Source organism: Vigna umbellata, chromosome 1 (genome assembly GCF_029865625.1).
Source record: "Vigna umbellata cultivar VRB3 chromosome 1, Vumbellata_1.0, whole genome shotgun sequence".
Lineage (NCBI taxonomy): Eukaryota > Viridiplantae > Streptophyta > Magnoliopsida > Fabales > Fabaceae > Vigna > Vigna umbellata.
Window position 1 is genome coordinate 37184868 of NC_142165.1, and position 26887 is coordinate 37211754.

Sequence of the window (26887 nt, forward strand, 5' to 3'; positions counted from 1 at the left end):
ATGGAGCGGATCTACAATGCCAAGAGGTGTCCGGACGACAATCGATTGGCATTCACGGAGTATCTACTAACCGGAGAGGCTAGTCATTGGTGGACTAGTATGAAAATGATCTTAGCGGACGCTCAGAGTCCCATGATGTGGGAAGTCTTTGGGAGCAAGTTCTATGAGGAGTATTTCCCTGATAGCGTCCGTTTTGCTAAGGAAGTGGAATTTCTCCAGTTGGTGCAAGGCGGGATGTTCGTATCAGAGTATACGAGCAAGTTCAAACACTTGGTTCGTTTCAACACCATGGCTACGAGCGAGGAGTGGCAGTGCAGGAAGTTTGAGAATGGGCTGATAAGTGATTTGAAGTTGTTGATTTCCAGCTTGTGCATAAAGTCTTTTCCTGCCATGGTTCAGAGAGCTAAAGTATTGGAGAAGAACGTGGCAGAGGTGGAACAACAGAAGAAACAGCTGCAACAGGCATCTAGAGGGCCAATATCTTCCAGAAACAATGTGAATTCGAGAAGGGCACCTTATGCTCGTCTAGCCTTACCATCTACTTCTGGTGGGTCTCAGTCTCAATCGTTAGTGGCTGCCAGTAGGTCTGGACAACAAGGGACCGTGACTTGCTTTCAGTGTGAAGGACCCCACTACCGTTCATCGTGTTCTCAGTTGGCGGGAGGAAAATATGGCACTCGCTGTAGAAGGAATGGTCATCTGGAGAGTGAGTGTAACATGGGAGGACGAGCGGTCATGAGACCACCAAATGTTGGAAGAGTTCAACAAGGGAGAGGTGGTCGAGCACAAGCAGTTGGGCGAGTTTATGCTATAACGGGCGCGAAAGCAGCAAGCTCAGGTACCCTTATCACCAGCACTTGCTTGTTGTATGGAATATCTTGTTGTGTGTTGTATGATTCGGGGGCAACACACTCCTTCATCTCGAAGGCGTGCGTTGATGAACTGGGGTTAGCTGAGAGCGAGATGCAGTTTGACTTGGTGGTGTCAACCCCAGCGGCTGATGAGGTTAGGACGTCTACAGTTTGTGTTAGATGTCCTATTGAGGTTGAGGGACGTAGATATAAGGTGAACCTCATTTGCTTACCTCTTCAAGGTTTGGAAGTGATTCTAGGAATGGATTGGTTGGCTGTCAATCGCATTCTTATAGATTGTGGTGAGAAGAAGTTAGTGTTTCCGAGTGAAGAAGAAGAAGAGTGTCCTGTGACGCTCGGTCAGCTAAAGGAAGACATCATGGAGGGCGCTAGTTGTTTTCTGATCATGACGCATTCAGATGAAGAGTTTGAAGACTCAAGTCATGGACGATCGTCCAGTAATAAACTGAGTGGAGGACGATCGATCGTAGATGAATTCCCAGACGTATTTCTGGATGAAGTACCTGGACTACCTCCTCCACGCGAGGTAGAATTTACAATCGACTTGGTGTCGACAGCAGGGCCCATCTCTATTGCACCATATCGAATGTCACCAGCAGAGTTAATAGAACTCAAGAAGCAGATTAAAGAGTTGATGGACAAGCAGTTCATCAGACCAAGCGCATCACCTTGGGGAGCGCCTGTTCTCTTAGTGAAGAAGAAGGATGGCAGCTTTCGGCTTTGTGTTGACTACAGACAGTTAAACAAGCTGACCATCAAAAACAAGTATCTCCTGCCTCGGATTGACGATCTGCTGGACCAACTACACGGTGCTACCGTATTCTCGAAGATTGATTTGAGATCCGGTTATCACCAAATTCGGGTTAAGGAAGAGGACGTCCACAAGACTGCTTTCAGGTCTCGTTACGGACACTATGAGTATGTAGTGATGCCATTCGGTGTAACGAACGCACCAGCGTTATTCATGGATTACATGAATCGTATCTTTAGGCCGTACTTGCACAAGTTTGTGGTCGTCTTCATTGACGATATCCTCATCTACTCCAAGAACTGTGAAGAGCATGAAGAACACTTGAGGATAGTGCTGGACGTTTTAAGAGAAAAAGAGTTGTACGCCAAGTTATCCAAGTGTGAGTTTTGGATGAAGGACTGATAACGGTTGAAAAACCGTTATTTTTATGCTTAAATTTGATACCAAAAGCAACCTTTAAGACTTAGAAACTAGCTTGAACTCATATTTTTGCTTTAGTTTTGAGAATAAGAGAGTTGAAAGTGAATTTAATGGTTTTTTGCAAGATTCCCTTCATTTTGTAGGCTAATTGAATGATTTGAAAGAAGAATTGAAATACCGAATGATTGGAGTGCTGAAAAGTCAACCAGAAACCAGAAAAGTCAACCAGTCAACCAGAAAAGTCAACCAGTCAACCAGAAAAGTCAACCAGTCAACCAGAATGCTGAAAAACCAACCAGAACGCAGAAAAAGTCTGACCGAGTGGCGCTGAGCGGAAATTTGGCGCTGAGCGGCAGTTTTCAGGTGCCGAAATCACCGCTGAGGGGCAAAACAGCAGCTGGGGGGCAAAATGGATCAACCGCTAGTACCGCTCAGCGGTAAAATACCGCTGAGCGCCATTCTAAATGGGCTTGGACTGGTTTTTTGGCACTTTTATGGGCTTGGGCCTAATTTTTCTGTATTTTTGGAATAGTATATAAGCTTTAGGACGTCCTAGGGTTTGTATCTCTGGCTGGAACGAAGAAAGCACTCTCTGTTCCACCCCTTTGAAGGAGGATCTTGGATGCTGAGGCTTCCTCTTCACCTTTTTAGGGTTTATTCTTTCATTCTTTCATTGTAATTCACTTAGGTTCACCATGAATATGGTGAACTAAACTCTGTATGTTTGTTGGGGAATCAATGTAGTCTTGTGAAACTCTCATATATGGAATCTGTTTTTACATCTTTTAATTAAGACTTATGCTTTCTTTCATCATTAGTTAGGGTTTTTCCTCTTTGCTTAATGCTTGCATTGTTTAACTCATTCGATGCATGATCATTGGTTTTGTCGATACGGGCACGTACGGGGAAGTCTAGATCCGGGGAATTTCTCCCAATTTTATATTGGTTGTCGTTAAGCTCCTGTACTTATGAACTGATCATTAGGAATGCTAGGAATTGTATGAACTCGTGATTAGGGAGAAGCCTTCTGGAAAGGTACATTAGAGAGTGGCATTAACAATGATGATTTGATTGTTGAATTCCTTAAAATATATGAGAGTGGATAAGATGAAATTGAACCCCAACAACATATTCATATCTACATTTCATTGAAAGTGTTTATCCTTTGATTTTTGCCATTGATCAAAATTCATGCATACATGTTTATTTTCTGTCTTGCATTTTAAACCCCGAATATTTCGTTTGTAAGTCTTAGTTAATCAAGAAACCACATAACTAAACTAGGTCGTGAGTCCTTTGGGAAGAACGATACTTGGTCTTACCAAGTTTTATTACTTGAACGATTCGGTCATACTTGCCGATTGAAAACAAGTTTGTGACATCATAATTTGGTGTTCATAAATTTGTCCATCAAGTTTTTGGCGCCGTTGCCGGGGACTCGTGGTTTAACTGGTTAATTTGTGTGATTATTGATTATCTTTGACTTATTTTTTTATTTTATTTTTAAATTTCGAATTTATTTTATTTTATTTTTTTTTTTGTTTTCTGTTTTTCTGTTTTCTGTCTTTATTTTCTGAATATTATATTTTCTTTTATATCTTTTTGTGCTAACCAAATCTTCTAGGGTTTTGTGTTCTTGTGTATGCAGGAGGCAATTCGAACTAGGAGCAAGAAAACAACAGAACCGCTGCTTGAAGGATTAGAAGACAGTAGACGGAGGAGAAGAATCAGAACATCTAGAGAACTTTTCCCTCCTCCGGAAACTCTGTTGCAACCATCACCACAAGGTTCTGACAATAGCATAGAAAATATGGAGAATAATAATATCAGAAGAACTCTTGCTGATTACACCAATGTAGCTGGACCTCAACATTTTAACAGCATAGCTAGACCTAGAGTCAATGCAGCCAATATGGAGGTCAAACCAGCATTGATCCAACTGGTGAAGAGTAATCAATTCAATGGGTTATCTCATGAAAGCCCATATGAGCACCTTACTACATTTAATGAAATTTGCAACACAGTGAAAATCAATGGGGTGCCAGACGAAGCAATCAAACTTAGTTTGTTTCCTTTCTCATTGGGAGGCAATGCTAAGCTTTGGTTGAACTCTTTTCCAGAAGGAAGTTTCACAGAGTGGGAAGCAGTGGTAACAAAGTTTTTGAACAAGTACTTTCCACAATCAAAGGTGACAAAAGGCAAGCAAGAGATATCTTCATTTAAGCAGGGCATGGAAGAATCACTGGGGCATGCATGGGATAGATACAAAAGTCTGCTAAGAAAAACACCCACGCATGGCTTTGAAGAACAGGAAGTAGTCTTAACTTTCCTTGGGGGGCTTGGTTCACAAACCAAGATGATGCTTGATGCCTCAGCAGGAGGCAATATTAAATGGAAAACTCCAGAGGAAGCTATAGAAATCATTGACAACATGGCTACTAGTGATAATGAGCTCAACAGTGAAAGAGGAGTTCCTATGCAACAAAAAGGGGTTCTCCAATTACAGACCCATGATGCCTTGCTAGCTCAAAATAAAATTCTAACTCAACAGCTGGAGACTCTGACTAAAACTCTTGCACAATTACCTAAAGAGTTGAAAACTGCTGCACAGGTACAAACCCAGTTGTGCGAACTATGTGGAGGTGATCATATCAATGGTCAATGTGCTTTTCCAGTGGAGGCCTTGGAGGATGTTAACTTCATGGCTAATCAATTTCCATACCTTCAAGGGAATTACAATCAAGGGTGGAAACCACATCCAAGCATTGGTCAAGGACAAACTGGGCAAGCAAATCAATATAATAAGCAGCAGCAGCAACCAATCTTTTGGCAACAGTTATCTATGCTTAATGAAAAATCAACAAGGTTGGAAGAAACTCTTCAGCAATTCATACAGAAAACCGAATCTTCTCAAAAGAGCACTGAAGCTGCTATAAAGAATTTGGAGATTCAAATGGGTCAGATTACCAAGCAATTGGAAGAAAGGCCAAATAGAAATTTTGGGGCTAATACTGAGGTTAACCCTAGAGAAGAGTGCAAAGTGGTAAAGAGTGTGAATGAAGAGATAATTGAGTTAGAAGAAGAAGAAACAGAAGAAAGAAGAGAAATAGAGAGCAAAAACAATTTTCCTTTTCCAATAAATCAAGAGAAACAAATGGATTTCACAGAATTATTCAGAATGGTGGATAATAAAGCACCTTGGGAACAGATTTTACAGAAAATTGCAGTTTACACAAAATCTGATGAAGAAATTTCTACAAAGAAGAGACGTAGAGATGATGAGGCAAAAAAGTGTATAACTGTTAAGAAAGAGTCATTCCCTCCTAAAGCGTCAGATCTAGGCAGTTTTTCTATCCCTTGTACTATAGGGAAGAAAAAGGTAAAGAAAGCTCTCCTTGATTTAGGTTCAAGCGTTAACTTGATACCTTATTCTTTACTGGAGCAAATCGGCAATGTTAAAATGAAACATGCAAAGATTAAAATAGTAATGGCCGATGGATCTTCAAAAGAGCCATGTGGGATTGTAGAGGACATTATAGTTTGTGTTGGCAAACTTCAGTTCTTGGCAGACTTTGTGGTGATGAAGATGGAGACTGAGAAGATACCTATCATACTTGGAAGACCGTTTATGAAAACGGCCAGGGCTATCATAGATGTAAATGAAGGTATAGTGGTGCTCCAGGATAGAGAGGAGAGAGTGGTGGTAGATGTTTTCAAAGATGAGATGCAAGCAAAGGAGGAAGAAGCTAGTTATAAAGCTGCATTTCGAGATGCACCCATGACTAGCCGTAAAGATGAAAATCTTGAGGTTTCAGGTAACCATTGTTTGTTGTTTCAGGTACCCAAGGAAGAAGAGATTGGAAGAGGAGAAGAAATTCCTAGAGACTGGAAGAAAAGAAGACTCCAACTTGGCACACCTGTTAGAATCAAGAACAAGTTGTGGGTTGTGAAGGGCTTTAAAGAGAAGGAGATGATAGAGATAGAGTCTCCATATTCTAGAAGAACCAAAACAGTTCAAAGGAAACAGCTGAGGAGTTGGTGGAAAGACAACATCAACTACAAAGAAGATGGAACTTGAACTTTATTGGGTCAAGCTAATGACATTAAAAGAGCGCTTGCTGGGAGGCAACCCAGTGAATTTAAAAACTTTTGATTTGGTTTTGTAATTTGTAATTTGTGAACATTATTTTTGTAATTATTTTGTTGGATATAGCATCTACTGAAGGATGCTAGGTGGTTAAGTATCTACTGAAGGATACAATGGTTGTAACACCTACTGATGGGTGTTGGTGGATTTTGGGTCAGGCTCGTGACGTTAAACAAGCGCTACCTGGGAGGCAACCCAGTTGATTGAATATTTCTGTTTGTTTGTTTAGTTAGGGTTTGCATAAGCATTTTGAACATTGAATTGCAGGGAGCCAGTGAGGGGCATGTCTAGGAGGCACGTAGGTTAAGAAAAGAAGGAGAAGAGCACTTCACGAAAGTGCCGCTGAGCGGTACTTTACCGCTGAGCGGTACTCTCGCAGAATAGGGTTTTAGCTCCCCTTAGCGGAACCCGAGCCCATTAGGGTATTTTTATACCCTAAGTCACGCTTTGGCCTCTATTTTTAGATTCTTCTCTGCACACACACTCCTAAACATTTTTCCAAAGGTTCTCTACATTTTTCCTTTCATTCCTCTTTAGAAAATCTCCCTTCCACTCACTGTCTCACTAGTTTTCCATCTAAGTTTGGGGTTGGGAGAGAGCATCATTGATGGGGCTGAGTTTTTCAAAGCACTAGAGCAGGATTTCTTTTATCAATCACTTATGTTTGTAGAATAGGGTTTGATGTACTCAATTGGAAATTTTGTCTATTATGATGGTTTGCTTATGATTGTTTTTTGATAAGTAATGCCTGATGTTGCTTTGATATTGATTGATGTTGAGAATGTGCACATTATATGCTTATATAAGTGGTTCACAAGCATTGTGAACAAATGCAAGATGTTATGATTGTGATTATGATTCTAAGCAGGATGTTATATGTGGAATGTGAATGAGCTTATATGTGAGGTTTTGAGCTCCAGAGTTGTTATTGTTGAATACTATTACTGTGAAAGCATGAATGACTTTGCCCAGGTTTTCTATGATTGAATTACTTGCTTGTTTGCATCATATGATCAAGGCCATTTGTTGATAACCCTTCTATTAGCCAAATTCATAAATTGAGCCCACTAAAAGAGAACACTATGTGTTATATCCTTTGAACCTCTAGCCTTGAACATGATTTGAAAACCCTTGTTGAAAAGCTTTACCTTGAGTTAAGTAGAAAATATTTTGTGGTATTGACAAATGTTCAAGTTTGGGGTTGTTGGAAAATAGAAAGGGAAATTGAAAGCATTGAGCTAAGGGCTAATAATTAAGTATGTGAAAAGAAAAAGAAAAAGAGAAAGAAAAGAAAAGAAAAAACAAAGCTCAATGCAAAAGAAAGTTGGGAATAAGTAAGAATGGTTTGTGTTTATATGATTCTCTTAACTCAAGGGTTTTGTGATCTAGAAAAACCAATTTTCTTGTTAGCCCAGCCACATTATAAGCCATAGAAAAGTCCTTGTGATGATGCTTGCTTTTAAGTGTTTTTGATTATGGTTAAATGAAAGGCAAAGTTGATTCATGTGACATTGTGATAGTAGAGTGAATGAGTGAATACCTCTTATACACTTGTGTGTTTGAGTGAAACACTTTATCTAGTGAGGAAAGATTCCATGAAAATATAAGAACATCTTTGCTTAGTTGATTGATCATTCATGAAAGGTAGCATTTGTTGGATAGTATGTGATTGTGTGAACATTAAAGCATGTGCATGTCTGATAACAGTTGAAAAACTGTTATTTTCATGCTTAAAAGTGATACTAAAAGCAACCTTTAGACTTAGAAACTAGCTTGAAATCATGCATTTTGTTTATATTTTCAGAAATAAGAGAGCTGGACAGGTTTATGCTTGATTTGAGTGTTTTTGTGCAGGTTTTGAGGTGAATTTGGTGAAAGAAGTGAAGAATGAGAGAGAGGACATTAGAAAAGACAAGAAAGAGTGCAAAAAGAGAAGTCGAAGGCACCGCTCAGCGGCAAACTACCGCTGAGCGGCACTCAAGAGGTGGCGTTGGAACCGCTGAGGGGCAAATGGCCGCTGAGGGGAAGAAAGAAGACGCGTAACCACCGCTGAGCGGTAAATGGCGCTGAGCGGCACTTTTTGGGCTTGGGCTTTTGTAATCTTTTGTAACTCTAGATTAGTATATAAGGGCTTGCACGTCCTTTAGTTAGAGATCTTTGGCAGAAACGAGGCAAACACTCTCTCTTTCACCCCTTTGAAGGAGGATCTTGGATGCTCAGGCTACCTCTTCACCTTTATTGGGTTTATTCTTTCATACTTTCATTGTTATTCATCTAGGTTCACCATGAATATGGTGAACTAAACCTTGTATGTTTGTTGGGGAATCAATGTAATCTCTTGAAGCTCTCATATATGGATTTGTTGAATACATCTTTGAATTAAGACATATGCTTTCTTTTCATCATTAGTTAGGGTTTTTCCTCTTTGCTCAATGCTTGCATTGTTTAACTCATTCTAATGCATGATTATTGGTTTTGTTGATACGGACACGTACGGGGAAATCTAGATCCGGGGAATTTCTCCCAATATTTTACTGACAACATTATATTGGTTGCCTTAAGCTCCTGCACTCATGAACTAATCATTAGGAATGCTAGGAATTGTATGAACTATTTGATTAGGGAGAAGCCATCTAGAATGGTACATTAGAGAGTGGCATTAACAATGATGATTTGAAAGAGGAATTCCTAAAATATATGAGAGTGGATGAGATGAAATTGACCCCCAACAACATATTCATTCATTTAATCCATTGAAAGTGTTTATCTTATGTCTTTGCCATTGATCAATTCATGCATACATGTTTATTTTCGTCTTGCATATTAAAATTTCAATCATTGTTTTCTTAAGTCTTAGCTAATCAAGAAATCACATAACTAAACTAGGCCGTGAGTCCTTTGGGAAGAACGATACTTGGTCTTACCAAGTTTTATTACTTGAACGATTCGGTCATACTTGCCGATTGTGAAACAAGTTTGTGACATCATATTTTGGTGCTTACAAATTTGTCCATCAAGTTTTTGGCGCCGTTGCCGGGGACTCGTGGTTTAACTGGTTAATTTGTGTGATTATTGATTACCTTTGACTTTAATTTTGAATTGCTGTTTTTATTTTTTCTGTTTTGATTAGATTTTATTTTTTTTAGATTTGATTTTTATCTTTTAGGTTAGATTTTATTTTTATCTTTTTAGATTAGATTTTATTTTAATTTCGAATTTTTATTTTATTTTTCTGTTTTCTGTTTTTCTGTTTTCTGTTTTTTATTTTTCGGTTTTTATTAGATTCTATTTTTTTTTAGGTTAGATTTTATTAGATTTTATTTTTATCTTTTAGGTTAGATTTTATTTTTATCTTTTTAGATTAGATTTTATTTTATTTTATCTTTTAGATTAGATTTTATTTTTTTAGATTAGGTTTTATTATATTTTATTTGATTCTATCTTCTAAATCTTTTATCTTCTTATATCTTTTCAATCTTTATTTTCTTCTATATCTTTTTGTGCTAACAAATCTTTTCTAGGGTTTTGTTTTCTTGTGCATGTAGAAGGCAATTCGAACTAGAAGTAAGAAAACAACAGAACCACTACTTGAAGGACTAGACGAGAGTAGAAGGAGGAGAAGAATCAGAACGTCCAGAGAACTTTTCCCTTCTCCTGAAACTCTCCTACAATCATCACCACAAGGTTCTGTTCACAGCACAGGGAGTATGGAGAACAATAATAATGCTAGAAGAACTCTTGCAGATTACACTAATCTTGTTGGACCTCAGCACTTCAATAGCATAGCTCGGCCTAGAGTCAATGCAGCCAACATGGAGGTCAAACCAGCATTAATTCAATTGGTAAAGAGTAATCAATTTAATGGGTTATCACATGAAAGCCCATATGAGCACCTTACAACATTTAATGAGATTTGTAACACGGTCAAGATCAATGGGGTGCCAGACGAAGCTATCAAACTTAGCTTGTTTCCTTTCTCATTGGGGGGCAATGCTAAGCTTTGGTTGAACTCTTTTCCAGAAGAAAGTTTCACGGAGTGGGAAGCAGTGGTTACAAAGTTTCTAAGCAAATACTTCCCACAATCTAAAGTGACTAAAGGAAAGCAAGAGATATCTTCATTCAAGCAGGGCATGGAGGAATCACTGGGACATGCATGGGACAGGTATAAAAGCTTGTTACGTAAAACTCCCACGCATGGCTTTGAAGATCAAGAAATAGTCCTAACTTTCCTTGGAGGGCTTGGTTCACAAACCAAGATGATGTTGGATGCCTCAGCTGGAGGCAATATCAAATGGAAGACTCCAGAGGAAGCAACTGAAATTATTGAAAATATGGCTACAAGTGATAATGAGCTTCACAATGAAAGAGGAGCCCCTATGCAACAGAAAGGGGTTCTTCAATTACAAACCCATGATGCTCTGCTAGCACAGAATAAGATTCTAACTCAACAGCTGGAAACTCTGACCAAAACTCTTGCTTCACTACCTAAAGAGTTAAAATCTGCTGCACAGGTACAAACCCAGTTGTGCGAACTATGTGGAGGTGATCACATCAATGGCCAGTGTGCTTTTCCAGTGGAGGCCTTGGAGGATGTTAACTTCATGGCTAATCAGTTTCCATACCGTCAAGGGAATTATAATCAGGGTTGGAAACCACATCCAAGCATTGGCCAAGGACAAACTGGGCAGGCTAATCAGTTTAATAAGCAGCAGCAGCAACCAACCTTGTGGCAACAATTATCTATGCTTAATGACAGATCAACAAAGTTGGAAGAAACTCTTCAGCAATTCATCCAGAAAACTGAATCTTCTCAAAAGAGCACTGAAGCTGCTATAAAGAATCTGGAGATTCAGATGGGTCAGATCACCAAGCAATTGGAAGAAAGACCCAACAGAAACTTTGGGGCTAATACTGAGGTTAACCCCAGAGAAGAGTGCAAAGTGGTCAAGAGTGTAAATGAAGAGATCATTGAGTTGGAAGAAGATGAAACAGAAGAGAGAAGAGAAGAAGAAAGAAAGGACACTTTTCCTTTTCTAACAAATCAGGAGAAACCAATGGATTTCACAGATTTATTCAAAATGGTTGATAATGAAGCTCCTTGGGAACAAATTCTACAGAAAATAGCAGTTTACACCAAATCAGATGAAGGAACCTCTACAAAAAGAAGACGTAGAGAGGATGAGGAAGAAAAGTGTATAACTGTTAAGAAAGAATCATTCCCACCAAAAGCAGCAGATCCAGGCAGTTTTTCTATCCCTTGCATTATAGGGAAGAAAAAGGTAAAGAAAGCTCTCCTTGATTTAGGCTCAAGTGTTAACTTGATGCCTTATTCTCTATTGGAGCAAATTGGCCATGTTGAAATAAAACCTGTAAAGGTTAATCTTGTAATGGCTGATGGATCTTCAAAGGAGCCATGTGGGATTGCAGAAGACATTGTAGTTTGTGTTGGCAAACTTCAGTTCTTGGCAGACTTTGTGGTGATGAAGATGGAAACTGAGAAAATACCTTTCATACTTGGAAGGCCGTTTATGAAAACGGCTAGGGCTATCATTGATGTGAATGAAGGTATAGTGGTTCTCCAAGACAGAGAGGAGAGAGTGGTGGTGGATGTGTTCAAAGATGAGATACAAGCAAAGGAGGAAGAAGCCAGTTATAAAGCTGCATTTCGAGATGCACCCATAACTAGAGGTAAAAATAAAAATCTTAAGGTTTCTGATAACCATTGTTTGTATTTTCAGGCACCCAAGGTAGAAGAGATTGGAAAAGGAGAAGAAGTTCCTAGAGACTGGAAAAAATTAAGACTCCAACTTGGCACACCTGTAAGACTCAAGAACAAGTTGTGGGTTATTAAAGGCTTTAAAGAGAAGGAGATGATAGAGATAGAGTCTCCATATTCTAGAGAATCTAAGACAGTCCAAAGGAAGCAGTTGAGAAGTTGGTGGAAAGACATCATCAATTATAAAGAAGATGGAACGTGAGCTTTAACAGGGTCAAGCTAGTGACGTTAAAGAAGCGCTTGCTGGGAGGCAACCCAGTGGATTTACAAACTTTTGATTTGGTTTTATAATTTGTAATTTGTGAACATCATTCTGGACATTATTTTGTTGGATTTAGCATCTACTGAAGGATGCTAGGTGGTTAAGTATCTACTGAAGGATACTAAGTTTGTAACACCTACTGATGGGTGTTGGTAAGAAGATTTTGCACCTACTGATGGGTGCTGGTAAGTTTGAAACACCTACTGATGGGTGTTGGTGGATTTTGGGTCAGGCTCGTGACGTTAAACAAGCGCTACCTGGGAGGCAACCCAGTTGATAGATTGTTTTCTGTTTGTTTATTTTAGTTAGGGTTTGCATAAGCATTTTTAACATTGAATTGCAGGGAACCAGTGAGGGGTATGTCTAGGAGGCACGTAGGTAAAGAAAAGAAGGAGAAGAGCACATCACGCAAGTGCCGCTGAGCGGTATTTTACCGCTGAGCGGTACTCTCGCAGAATGGGCTTTAGTTCCCCTTAGCGGGACCCGAGCCCATTAGGGTATTTTTATACCCTAAGCTGCGCATAAGCTTCTATTTTCAGGCCCTTCTATGCACACACACTCCCACATACCTTTTCCAAGGTTCTCCACATCTTTTCCCTATTCCCTCTTAAGAAAATCTCCCTTTCACTCACTTTCTCACTAGTTTTCCATCTAAGTTTGGGGTTGGGAGAGAGCATCATTGAAGGGGATGATTTCTTCATTGTGGTTTACTAATGCTTAACAATGTATCTGTTGGTTTTGTGAATTATGTTTGATGCAGGGATGGCCTCCTCATCGGGCAAAAAGAATCAAGACTATAAGATCCAAGAAGAGGAAGAGGAAGATACAGAGAGCTCGGACTGATGAGGAGCTGAGATAGCATTTACTGATGAATGCTATCATATGATTATGCTTTTGTGGTTTAAGTTTTCTGAACTTATTTGTTTTTGTTTTTAGATTAAGGTTTGATGTACTCTATTGAACACCTGGTTCCTTATGATGGTTTGCTATTAACTGTGATTGTGTGATAAGTAATGATTGAATGATGATTATTGATTGATTGATGTTGAGGTGATGTGCACATTAAAATGCTTATACAGGTGATTCACAAGCTTTGTGAACAAATGCATAATATCATGATTGTGATTGTGAAATTAAGCAGGATGTGCATGTCAAATGTGAATGAGCTTATATGTGAGGTTTTGAGCTCCAGAGTTGTTATTGTTGAATGCTATTACTTTGAAAGCATGAATGACTTTGCCCAGGTTTTCTATGATTGAATAAATTGCTTGTTTTGCATCATATGATCAAAGGCCGTGTTTTTGAAACCCTTTTTATTGGCCAAATTCATAAAGTTAGCCTTCTAAAAGAGAACACGTTGTGTTCTATCCTTTGAACCCTTAGCCTTAAATATACACTGAACACCCTAGATTGAAAATCTTTACCTTGAGTTAAGTAGAAGATCTTGTGTGGTATTGTCAAATGTTCAAGTTTGGGGTTATTGGGGAAACATGAAAAAGGAAAAAGCATTGAGCTAACAGCTAAAAAGTAAGAATATGCAAAGAAAAGAAAAGAAAAAGAAGCAAAGCTCAATGCAAATGCAAAAGCAAAGGCAAAAGAAAGTTGGGAATGAATAAGAAGATTGTGTTGTCATGACTCTCTTAACTCAAGGATTTTGTGATCCAGAAAAACCAATTTTCTTGTTAGCCCAGCCACATTATAAGCCATTGAAAAGTCCTTGTGATGATGCATGCTTGTGAATGTATTTGATTGTGGTAAAATGAAAGGCAAAGCTGATTCATGTGACATTGTGATAGTGGAGTGAATGAGTGAAACAATTTACCTCTTATACACTTGTGTGTTGAGTGAAACACTTTACCTAGTGAGGAAAGATTCCATAAGCACATGAACATCCATGCTTAATTGATTGATCATTCATGAAAAATAGCATTTGTTGGAACTTAAATGACTTTGTGAACACTAAAGCATGTGCACATCTTGAATTAACTCTTGGTCATAAGTTTGAGTGAAGTTATTACTTATCTTGAAAAGAGGATTTTGAATGAGTGAACCATCATATGAATTGGTTGGAGATGGAGTTACATTTTGTTTGCTTGAGGACAAGCAAAGTTCTAAGTTTGGGGTTGTGATAACAGTTGAAAAACTGTTATTTTCATGCTTAAAAGTGATACTAAAAGCAACCTTTAGACTTAGAAACTAGCTTGAAATCATGCATTTTGTTTATATTTTCAGAAATAAGAGAGCTGGACAGGTTTATGCTTGATTTGAGTGTTTTTGTGCAGGTTTTGAGGTGAATTTGGTGAAAGAAGTGAAGAATGAGAGAGAGGACATTAGAAAAGACAAGAAAGAGTGCAAAAAGAGAAGTCGAAGGCACCGCTCAGCGGCAAACTACCGCTGAGCGGCACTCAAGAGGTGGCGTTGGAACCGCTGAGGGGCAAATGGCCGCTGAGGGGAAGAAAGAAGACGCGTAACCACCGCTGAGCGGTAAATGGCGCTGAGCGGCACTTTTTGGGCTTGGGCTTTTGTAATCTTTTGTAACTCTAGATTAGTATATAAGGGCTTGCACGTCCTTTAGTTAGAGATCTTTGGCAGAAACGAGGCAAACACTCTCTCTTTCACCCCTTTGAAGGAGGATCTTGGATGCTCAGGCTACCTCTTCACCTTTATTGGGTTTATTCTTTCATACTTTCATTGTTATTCATCTAGGTTCACCATGAATATGGTGAACTAAACCTTGTATGTTTGTTGGGGAATCAATGTAATCTCTTGAAGCTCTCATATATGGATTTGTTGAATACATCTTTGAATTAAGACATATGCTTTCTTTTCATCATTAGTTAGGGTTTTTCCTCTTTGCTCAATGCTTGCATTGTTTAACTCATTCTAATGCATGATTATTGGTTTTGTTGATACGGACACGTACGGGGAAATCTAGATCCGGGGAATTTCTCCCAATATTTTACTGACAACATTATATTGGTTGCCTTAAGCTCCTGCACTCATGAACTAATCATTAGGAATGCTAGGAATTGTATGAACTATTTGATTAGGGAGAAGCCATCTAGAATGGTACATTAGAGAGTGGCATTAACAATGATGATTTGAAAGAGGAATTCCTAAAATATATGAGAGTGGATGAGATGAAATTGACCCCCAACAACATATTCATTCATTTAATCCATTGAAAGTGTTTATCTTATGTCTTTGCCATTGATCAATTCATGCATACATGTTTATTTTCGTCTTGCATATTAAAATTTCAATCATTGTTTTCTTAAGTCTTAGCTAATCAAGAAATCACATAACTAAACTAGGCCGTGAGTCCTTTGGGAAGAACGATACTTGGTCTTACCAAGTTTTATTACTTGAACGATTCGGTCATACTTGCCGATTGTGAAACAAGTTTGTGACATCATATTTTGGTGCTTACAAATTTGTCCATCAATGTCTTGATTGAAATCTTTGAAATGAGCTGAATTGAGCACTTACTTATCTTGAAAGAAGGATTTTTGAATGTGGTGAACCATTATATGGATTGATGGAAGATTGAGTTACATCTTGTTTGCTTGAGGACAAGCAAAGTTTTAAGTTTGGGGTTGTGATAACGGTTGAAAAACCGTTATTTTTATGCTTAAATTTGATACCAAAAGCAACCTTTAAGACTTAGAAACTAGCTTGAACTCATATTTTTGCTTTAGTTTTGAGAATAAGAGAGTTGAAAGTGAATTTAATGGTTTTGTGCAAGATTCCCTTCATTTTGTAGGCTAATTGAATGATTTGAAAGAAGAATTGAAATACCGAATGATTGGAGTGCTGAAAAGTCAACCAGAAACCAGAAAAGTCAACCAGTCAACCAGAAAAGTCAACCAGTCAACCAGAATGCTGAAAAACCAACCAGAACGCAGAAAAAGTCTGACCGAGTGGCGCTGAGCGGAAATTTGGCGCTGAGCGGCAGTTTTCAGGTGCCGAAATCACCGCTGAGGGGCAAAACAGCAGCTGGGGGGCAAAATGGATCAACCGCTAGTACCGCTCAGCGGTAAAATACCGCTGAGCGCCATTCTAAATGGGCTTGGACTGGTTTTTTGGCACTTTTATGGGCTTGGGCCTAATTTTTCTGTATTTTTGGAATAGTATATAAGCTTTAGGATGTCCTAGGGTTTGTATCTCTGGCTGGAACGAAGAAAGCACTCTTTGTTCCACCCCTTTGAAGGAGGATCTTGGATGCTGAGGCTTCCTCTTCACCTTTTTAGGGTTTATTCTTTCATTCTTTCATTGTAATTCACTTAGGTTCACCATGAATATGGTGAACTAAACTCTGTATGTTTGTTGGGGAATCAATGTAGTCTTGTGAAACTCTCATATATGGAATCTGTTTTTACATCTTTTAATTAAGACTTATGGTTTCTTTCATCATTAGTTAGGGTTTTTCCTCTTTGCTTAATGCTTGCATTGTTTAACTCATTCGATGCATGATCATTGGTTTTGTCGATACGGGCACGTACGGGGAAGTCTAGATCCGGGGAATTTCTCCCAATTTTATATTGGTTGTCGTTAAGCTCCTGTACTTATGAACTGATCATTAGGAATGCTAGGAATTGTATGAACTCGTGATTAGGGAGAAGCCTTCTGGAAAGGTACATTAGAGAGTGGCATTAACAATGATGATTTGATTGTTGAATTCCTTAAAATATATGAGAGTGGATAAGATGAAATTGAACCCCAACAACATATTCATATCTACATTTCATTGAAAGTGTTTATCCTTTGATTTTTGCCATTGATCAAAATTCATGCATACATGTTTATTTTCTGTCTTGCATTTTAAACCCTGAATATTTCGTTTGTAAGTCTTAGTTAATCAAGAAACCACATAACTAAACTAGGCCGTGAGTCCTTTGGGAAGAACGATACTTGGTCTTACCAAGTTTTATTACTTGAACGATTCGGTCATACTTACCGATTGAAAACAAGTTTGTGACATCATAATTTGGTGTTCATAAATTTGTCCATCAAGGACGTACAGTTCTTGGGGCACGTAGTTTCTGCTGAAGGCATCTCAGTAGATCCGGCCAAGGTGTGAGCGGTGTTGGATTGGGAGAGTTCGCGTTCGGTCACTGAGGTCAGAAGTTTCGTGGGGCTTGCGGGCTACTATAGGCGCTTTATTGAAGGATTTTCCAAAATAGTAGCTCCGCTAACTCAGCTGACCAGAAAAGATCACCCATTCGCTTGGACCGATCGGTGTGAATCTAGTTTCCAAGAACTGAAGAGGAAGTTGACGAGCGCTCCAGTATTGGTCATTCCTGACACGGCCAAACCATTCGAAGTCTACTATGATGCATCTCATAAAGGTTTGGGCTATGTGCTTATGCAAGAAAGAAGGGCGGTCGCGTACGCTTCTCGACAGTTGAAAATCCACGAGAAGAACTATCCGACGCACGACCTGGAATTGGCGGCGATCGTCTTCGCGTTGAGGATTTGGAGGCACTGATAACAGTTGAAAAACTGTTATTTTAATGCTTGAAATTGATACTAAAAGCAACCTTTAACACTTAGAAACTAGCTTGAAATCATGCTTTTATTCATATTTTCAGAAATAAGAGAGCTGGACAGGTTTATGCTTGATTTCAATGTTTTTGTGCAGGTTTTAAGGTGAATTTGGTAAAAGAAGTGAAGAAGGAGAGAGATGAAATCAGAAAAGACATAAAAAAGTGCAAAAGGAGAAGCCGCAACTGCCGCTCAGCGGCAGTTTACCGCTGAGCGGCACTCAGAAGCTCACGGGGGATCCGCTGAGGGGTAAAATGGCCGCTGAGGGGAAGAAACCAACTCACGCACTTACCGCTGAGCGGCACACTTATGGGCTTGGGCCTAAATTTTCTGTAATTTTAGAATATTATATAAGCTTTAGGACGTCCTAGGGTTTGTATCTTTGGCAGAAACTGATAGACGGGGCCCAAGCCCAATTAGTTTAGTGTCGTATTTCTTTTACTTTTATTAAAGCATGTGTAAAAGGTGTTAGACATGTGCTAGATAGGAGGGACTTTTAGTCCTAAATATAGACATGTCACCACCTCTAGGAGGACACTTTTGAGAATAATGAATTAAACTTTCTGTAGAGAGAACTCCAGAATTTAGTTCCCTTGAAAGTCAAGGCTAGAGAATCCCAAAGGATCTCCTCTAGCCACCTTCCATTTCACACTATCATTCTCTCATTTTCCATCATCAGATTCTCTCTCCTCCGTAGCATCCATCTCACACCACTCTCACCAATTACTAGCGTCCTCGTGGCTTGCGTCAGGTCTACTACCACGCGTGCCTTGTCTCTCACGAGATTCCATCCGCATAGCTTCCATATCCTCATTTCGCGTCTTCACCTACGTTTTCTCTATCGAAAACTCTTCAACCACAAATCTCCTCCTCATCATCGCTGGACCTTCACCGTGGTGACTCTCATCGCCAATCAGGTTCCTCGCTTCAGTTTGTCGTCGATCCAACCTTCGAACTACATCCATTCGAGCCTTTTCACCGAACATCATCAGGAGCCTAGGGTTTCTTCCGCCTCTAGGCTATGTCTTAGATTTCCTTCAGTTCCATTGGTTAGATCTTCTTCTCCACCGATCAAATCCTCCCTTACCTTCCACCCTAGAGTTTTCACCGATTAAACCTCTAAACCTAGGGTTCTTAGGTCTTCTGCTGTTTCCGCTGTTTCATTTGGTTCCTCTGCTTCTTTCCGCTGCGCATCGATGTCAAGGAGGCCTCGAGGAGTCCAGATCTCTCAAGTTACGTTTCTCCTCGGAGTGTCGCCTATCATGTGGTAATCAGAGCTCAGGTTCTCCGCGCTTCGAAAGCTAAGTATCTTTCCATTGATTCGCGTCTCTGATCTGAGTTAAGTTTCTTGCGTTGTTATGAAATTCACGAGTTGTTTCGATTCTGTCTTGATCTTATTCATTCGTGTTGAATCTCTTCAATATTCGTGTTGTTCATTATGATTCCTTCTCTGTCTTGTGTTGATTCATGTGTTTTTGGTATTGATCTGTTCATTAGGTTTCTGCTTGAGTCATTTCTTGTATGCTAACCTTGTTTTGGTTGTGTCTTTCATCATCTTAATCGGTCCAAATTTTTGTTGAGAAATTTTCATTGATGAATCATATTCTGTCATGTTTACAGTCATGTTTAATTGCTTAAAATGTCATAAATTTTGTGTTCAAAGCTATGTTGAGTTTTTTTTTGAGATTCTGGAATATATGATCAGTGGCTATACACCATATGAGCTATGATACATTCATTGTGAGCTCGGGTGCATGCAAAAGTGACCGTAATCTCAGATTTAACGTACTGTTGATGTGTATTTTGATTTGCGTTTATTGTCATGGCCAATACATATTATTTTGGTGATAAAATGCTTGAATGAGTTAGTATCAGGTGCACACCACTTAAGCCATGAATTGCTGAAGCAAATAGCTTGGTGGCATCTTGTGAACACTCCAATAGTATCAAAGTTGCAGTTGACAGATCTGCATTGTCTTGTTTGAGTCTAGTTTTTTGTTTTAAAATCTGTTCTAGCATATAGATCTTGCTGGAAATCTTACATTAATTTCCTCGTGTCGTGTTCAAGTTTCAGATTGCTGTTTTAAAGTCATTTTCATCAATAATTTGTCAATTGACTCAATGAAACTTAAAACTGGTGGTGTGGTTGACCTGTTTGATTGCATAATTGGCTATTGCAAGTTCAATTTTCGAATTACTATGTTCTGCATCCAATTTTAATGCAAAACAAGTTTGTTTTGATGTTTTAAACATGTTGAGATAGTTAATTCGAGTTATATCAGCCTTTGTGCGTTTTTCACCTTTGAAACCACCATTTTAAGTCAATTTTTTTATGAAGCAAGTATAGTGCAGTACTGAAATTTTGATTTGTGCCTTTAGGATTCAATTGGATTGTAGTAAGAGCTAGGGTCTGTTGAATGAAATCAAAACAGGTGAAAAAGAATATCTATACAAGTTTAAAAAGCATTCAGACCTTGTACAATCCAAATAAGTGAAGCTCCAAAATCAGAAACTGAAAACATTATCAGTTATGAACTAATTTTGTTGGGGCATTTTATCAAACGCTTTTGTAAAATTTAGTACTGGAGTCATTTAACTGTTTATGCCCTAACTTGCTTGTTTTTCTTGCTTTCTTAATCCCTTCTAGAGCAATTCTTAGGTTCATTTTTGAGTACTTTCCTTTTTTGATAGCTTTGTTTCTTGCTTGTCTTTGTTGGTTATCTGGTTTTGTTTGCAATGCATGTGAAATCTATTCTGCCAATCTTTAATTGAAGCTTTTAATTGCTTATTTCATCTGGTCTAGAGTTTCCTGGGTTAGAGTCTGCTCTGCTGTTTGAGTGGTTGTCCTGTTTGTCCATCACTTTGCCTCTGATTTGAGAAATCTGATCCCATTCTGGTTTTTGGGATTTGAAAGAAGGTAAGTGTGAATGGTAGCATATTAGGTGGTGGTGATCCATAGGATTCTCTGGCCTAGACTGAAAATTTCTCTTTTAAACTTTTCATTTGAGTGTTTAAATTTTTAAAAAGAAACCTCAGTGCTGTGAGCTTAGTAAGGCTAATTTAGCCTAAAATTCCTTGGCATTTGCAAGAGAGTTCAGTTTCATTTAACCATTTGTTGATTGTTCATTGTGCAGGAAACGAAAATGAGATGATCAGAGTGGAGAGTTGTGACTGTTTAAGAAGTTATTGAAATCAATTTAGTTCATAAACTGTTTGATGAAGTCAGTGAGATATTAAATGCTTGAATGTGATTGCTGATTTGCTAGTGATGCTAATTGTGCTTGTGAATGTTTAAACTGTCATTGCACTCACTTTATTGTCAAACATTGCCTGCTGAATTAATTGATCTACTCACTGTTTGACAGTGAAATGTTGATTTCATGGTTTAATTAGGCATGTTGAATGCTGATGTTGATTTGGTAAGATTTCTTTGACTTGTTAGATGCATAGGAATTGCAAATAATGTGCTGATGGTTTTATGAGCATTTCTGGAATTGCAAGAATACTGTTTTAAAACTGCCAATTTCTGATTTGCCTCACATTACTCTGTCCATTGATTTGATTAGCATGGTCCACTGATTTCTGAATTAGTTAGGACATTGTTCTTGACTAGTGTGGTCCAATTGTTTCTACCCAGTGTAATTCACTGAGTTGCTGCAAAGGCTGCTCTTGTCATAATCAGTTGTGCATCAATCTGTTTTTAATTGCCAATGTATCATCCAGTTTTAAGAAGTGATTAAAGCACCTAAATTCCAGTTCTGACTTGGTGATTGAATTAATTAGGTGGTTAGTTTCTGCAGTGAATTACATCCAATCTAAATCTAGTTCACTGTCCATTTGCACTTGCTGGATTTTGTTTAGATTTATGTGTGCAGAGTTGATGTTTGAGAGTTTAGTTTGAGCAGAAGTTTACTAAGAAAACATCAACCTAAGCACTTCATGTGGAAGCTTTGAACTAAAGGGAGTTTTCTTTTACCTTAAATGGCTTATGTTTTGATTGAACTGTTCTTGTCATGATTTGTAATTACTTGTAATGTGTGAATTGTTGATGTTGGTCTGAATATCTGTGCAGGTTTTCTCTGTGCAACAAATTGTAATGGACAGTCAATAGGAACCTTTCTCTGCATCAAGTGTACAAACCCAAGAAAGGGAAGGCTCATTTAAGTGTAATTTCCCTCTTCCAATATGTTCGTTAATAGCTCTCTGATCCAGCTTTGTACATTTGTGATTGTAGAGTTGAACCCAAGAGCTAGGAGACTCCAACGTTGTCCAGAAGCAACCAAAAAGTGGAGCACTAGATCCTTCATGCGGATTTGAATCAGGACCAGGATTGAAGCATAGCTGTTATTTGTTTTTTTTAATTGTTTCTTCATCTGGTTTTGTAATAGGCTCTATTGTTAGTTTTCTTAATTTCATTGTAAAAGGCCATTCAAAGTCCAAGTGTCTTGGAAGAGTCCTTGGTGTTCTTTCAAATCTTGGCAAAACTTTTCTTGTGTTTAAATTTTTGGCGTCTTACATTTAGGTGTCCTTAGAGTCCGAAATTCTATGTTTGTTTGTGAGTCTGTGTACTTTGTTTCTAAAAGTAATTTTACTTTAAGGGGTATTTAGTCAGTAGCATAAGGCAATTCTGGCAAGGCAAAGACTTGGTATTTAAGTAGCCTCTTTAGGCTCACCTCTCTTACCTGGGATTTGTCAAGTGTGAAACCTATAAACCCTTTTGATTAAAAGAACTTTTAAGAACCAAATATGTCGTATTCTAGTTCATATAGGTATTCTAGGAATTTTAATAAGCAACTTAGTTACAAAGACATCAAAAGAGAACATGATAAAGCTAGAAGGAAGTCTTGTTCATCTTATGAATTTGATAGGATTGAAGATGATTTGTATAAACAAGCTAGTGAAAACATTCCATTCTTTGGTGATGATATTGGTGCATTAACATACCTAGCTTGGGAAAAGGAAATTGATAACATGCATTCATTCATGGTTAGAAAAAGTAAATCTGAATCCTTCTATTCTAGAGATAATGAATCTTATATTCTTAGTCTCTACACTTCTAGTTTTGAAAAGCATGCAAGAGAGTGGTGGGATGATAGACAATATCATGTTAAGATAGGTAGAAAATATCTCATCTATGATTGGAATGAATTGAAAGCTTGTATGAGAAGAAAGTTTGTGCCTCGAGAAATTGAAAGAAACTTAAAACTTATGAGAGAACTTATTAGAGAAGGTGAGTCATTCATTCAAAATTTAAGTGGGTTCGCTCGTAGGGAAAGTGAGTTTCTAGAAAAACTTAAGAGGCTATGCGAAGAGACAAGCAAATATCGAATTGAGAGATTAAAAAGAAGAGAGCAAGAGAGAAGAAAAGAGGAAGAAATAGAGAGAAGAGAAAAAGAAAGAAGAGAAGAAGAGAAAAGAAAAGAGCAAGAGAGAAGAGAGGAGGAAGAAAATGAGAGAAGAAAAGAGGAAGAAAAAGAGAGAAGAAAAGAGGAAGAGAGAGAGAAGAGACGAGGAAGGAAGAGAAGAAGAGAAAAGAAGAAAGAAAGAAAGAAAAGAAGCACAAAGAAGAGAAAAGGAAGAAGTTGAAAGGATAGAAATGGAAGAAAAGAAAAAAAGAGAGCAACTAAGGGCAACATATCCTCCTACACTAGAAGCTAGAATCTTAAGGGGAGGTTTTCTATCCTCTCACTTTTCTCCATTTATATTTGAATTTCCCAAATTTCACTTTTCTTTCAAAGAATTTGCCACTCAATCTTTAAAAATATTATCACTTTCAACACATGCAAAGTCACAACTTGGGTTATGGTTACCTTTATGGTTACCAATAACTCAAGATACAAATAAAATTTCAAATGAAGAAAGGTTTCTTTATTATATTAAAATTAAAAATTTCAAAATTAGGAAACCTTCTTCTACACATATTCTTTTATATATCTTATTGGGTCAAAGAAAACTAATTAGAGATATGTTTGATGCTTATTGCAGATGGATATTTGACCCAGGAGGAACCCTTGTGAAGCCAACAAAAATAAGTCTTCAGAAGCACCATCAGATTTGAGGACAAATCCTTTCCAAGGGGGAGGGGATGATAGACGGGGCCCAAGCCCAATTAGTTTAGTGTAGTATTTCTTTTACTTTTATTAAAGCATGTGTAAAAGGTGTTAGACATGTGCTAGATAGGAGGGACTTTTAGTCCTATATATAGACATGTCACCACCTCTTGTAGGACACTTTTGAGAATAATGAATTAAACTTTCTGTAGAGAGAACTCCAGAATTTAGTTCCCTTGAAAGACAAGGCTAGAGAATCCCAAAGGATCTCCTCTAGCCACCTTCCATTTCACACTATCATTCTCTCATTTTCCATCATCAGATTCTCTCTCCTCCGTAGCATCCATCTCACACCACTCTCACCAATTACTAGCGTCCTCGTGGCTTGCGTCAGGTCTACTACCACGCGTGCCTTGTCTCTCACGAGATTCCATCCGCATAGCTTCCATATCCTCATTTCGCGTCTTCACCTACGTTTTCTCTATCGAAAACTCTTCAACCACAAATCTCCTCCTCATCATCGCTGGACCTTCACCGTGGTGACTCTCATCGCCAATCAGGTTCCTCGCTTCAGTTTGTCGTCGATCCAACCTTCGAACTACATCCATTCGAGCCTTTTCACCGAACATCATCAGGAGCCTAGGGTTTCTTCCGCCTCTAGGCTATGTCTTAGATTTCCTTCAGTTCCATTGGTTAGATCTTCTTCTCCACCGATCAAATCCTCCCTTACCTTCCACCCTAGAGTTTTCACCGATTAAACCTCTAAACCTAGGGTTCTTAGTTCTTCTGCTGTTTCCGCTGTTTCATTTGCTTCCTCTGCTTCTTTCCGCTGCGCATCGATGTCAAGGAGGCCTCGAGGAGTCCAGATCTCTCAAGTTACGTTTCTCCTCGGAGTGTCGCCTATCAGAAAGCAAACACTCTCTCTTCCACCCCCTCTGAAGGAGGATCTTGGATGCTCAGGCTACCTCTTCACCTTTCTAGGGTTTTATCTTTCATTCTTTCATTATTATTCATCTAGTTTCACCATGAATATGGTGAACTAAACCTTGTATTGTTGTTGGGGAATCAATGTAGTCTTGTGAAACTCTCATATATGGAATTTGTTTTTACATCTTATATTTAAGACCTATGCTTTCTTTCATCATTAGTTAGGGTTTTTCCTCTTTGCTCAATGCTTGCTTTGTTTAACTCATTCAATGCATGATTATTGATTTTGTCGATACGGGAACGTACGGGGAAGTCTAGATCTGGGGAATTTCTCCCAATAGTATATTGGTTGCCGTTAAGCTCCTGCACTAAAATAACTAATTATTAGGAATGCTAGGAATTGTATGAACTCGTAATTAGGGATAGGCCTTCTTGCAAGGTAATTTAGAGAGTGGCATTAACAATGATGAAAAGAATGTTGAATTCCTAAAGTATATGAGAGTGGATAAGATGAAATTGATAACCCCAACAACATACTCATCCATATAATCCATTGAAGTGTTTATATTTTGTTTTAGCCATTGATCACATTCATGCATACATGTTTATTTTCTGTTTTGCATATTAAACTTCACTTATTTCGTTCTTAAGTCTTAAATAATCAACAAATCACATAATTAAACTAGGCCGTGAGTCCTTTGGGAGAACGATACTTGGTCTTACCGAGTTTATTACTTGATACGATTCGGTCACACTTGCCAATTGTTCAACAAGTTTGTGGCGCCGTTTTTCGGTGTTCATAAATTTGTCATCAAGTTTTTGGCGCTGTTGCTGGGGACTCGTGGTTTAACTGGTTAATTTGTGTGATTATTGATTATCTTTGACTTTAATTTTGAATTTCTGTTTTTATTTTTTCTGTTTTTGTTTTGTTTTATTTTATTTTATTTTATTTTATTCTCTGAATCTTATATCTTCTCCTATATCTTTTTGTGCTAACCAAATATTCTAGGGTTTTGTGTTCTTGTGTATGCAGGAGGCAATTCGAACTAGGAGGAAGATTACTGCAGAACATTTTCTTGAAGGTTTAGACGAGAGTAGACGGAGGAGAAGAATCCGAACATCTAGAGAACTTTTCCCTCCTCCGGAAACTCTGTTGCAACCATCACCACAAGGTTCTGACCATAGCATAGAAAATATGGAGAACAATAATATAAGAAGAACTCTTGCTGATTACACCAATACAGCTGGACCTCAACACTTTAACAGTATAGCTAGACCTAGAGTCAATGCAGCTAACATGGAGGTCAAACCAGCATTGATCCAACTGGTGAAGAGCAATCAATTCAATGGGTTATCTCATGAAAGCCCATATGAGCACCTCACTACATTTAATGAGATCTGCAACACAGTGAAAATCAATGGGGTGCCAGATGAAGCGATCAAACTTAGCTTGTTTCCTTTCTCATTAGGAGGCAATGCTAAGCTTTGGTTAAATTCTTTTCCAGAGGGAAGTTTCACAGAGTGGGAAGCAGTGGTAACTAAGTTTCTAAATACATACTTCCCACAATCAAAGGTGAACAAAGGCAAGCAAGAGATTTCTTCATTCAGGCAGGGTGATGGAAGCAGCTCCATGACGTGTAGAAGGATGCTTCAAGACGCAGAGAAGTGGCAGCGGATTGAGAGAATGCAGTGGAGTTTCTGGATGCACGGAAGGTGTTTGATAAGATGCTGGAAGTGTTTGAGTAGTTGTGTTTGGTAGAATTCTAGCTCAGCAAGCTTTCCAAAGGGGAAAGAAGCTAGAGGAGGTGCAAGATAACAAAGCACAAGGTTGAACTTGAGAGTGAAAGCTGAAAATTGGCAGCATTTCTTTACTACAAATCAAGTTACCTTTACAATTGATGAAGCTCTCTATTTATAGAAGAAGGAGAGCTTCTAAAACATATTGTGCAAGTTATTTAAATGTGCACATGTTGTAAAACAGATATAGGAAGCTTGGGCAGCAAGCTATAAGTGCCAACTCAGCAAAGCAATTGAAGAAGATTGAGTTGTTGTCTTTGGTGTTGAACGTAATGCAAAGCCATGGGCACCAACCATCCATTTGTGCTTCTTTTGCTTTACTTACGTGGCAGCCCTTTTAA

At 38.5% G+C, this 26887-nt stretch overlaps 1 protein-coding gene across 1 annotated transcript; it reads left to right on the forward strand.

Moving 5' to 3' along the window:
• LOC124841097 (uncharacterized) lies at positions 1-26887 on the forward strand. Its single transcript, XM_088104140.1, has 4 exons — positions 1-838; positions 1094-1517; positions 1608-2000; positions 26731-26887. Exons 1-4 carry the CDS (start codon positions 1-3, stop codon positions 26885-26887), a joined length of 1812 nt encoding a protein of 603 aa, XP_087960266.1.

Bases quoted from the DNA above. Each gene is read 5' to 3' on its own strand.
- LOC124841097 (XM_088104140.1), top strand. From the start codon at position 1: ATGGAGCGGATCTACAATGCCAAGAGGTGTCCGGACGACAATCGATTG. The intron at 1,518-1,607 runs GTTCATCAGACC...TGTTGACTACAG, and splicing joins AAAGAGTTGATGGACAAGCA to ACAGTTAAACAAGCTGACCA. The intron at 2,001-26,730 runs GTGTGAGTTTTG...GTTGTAAAACAG, and splicing joins TTGTACGCCAAGTTATCCAA to ATATAGGAAGCTTGGGCAGC.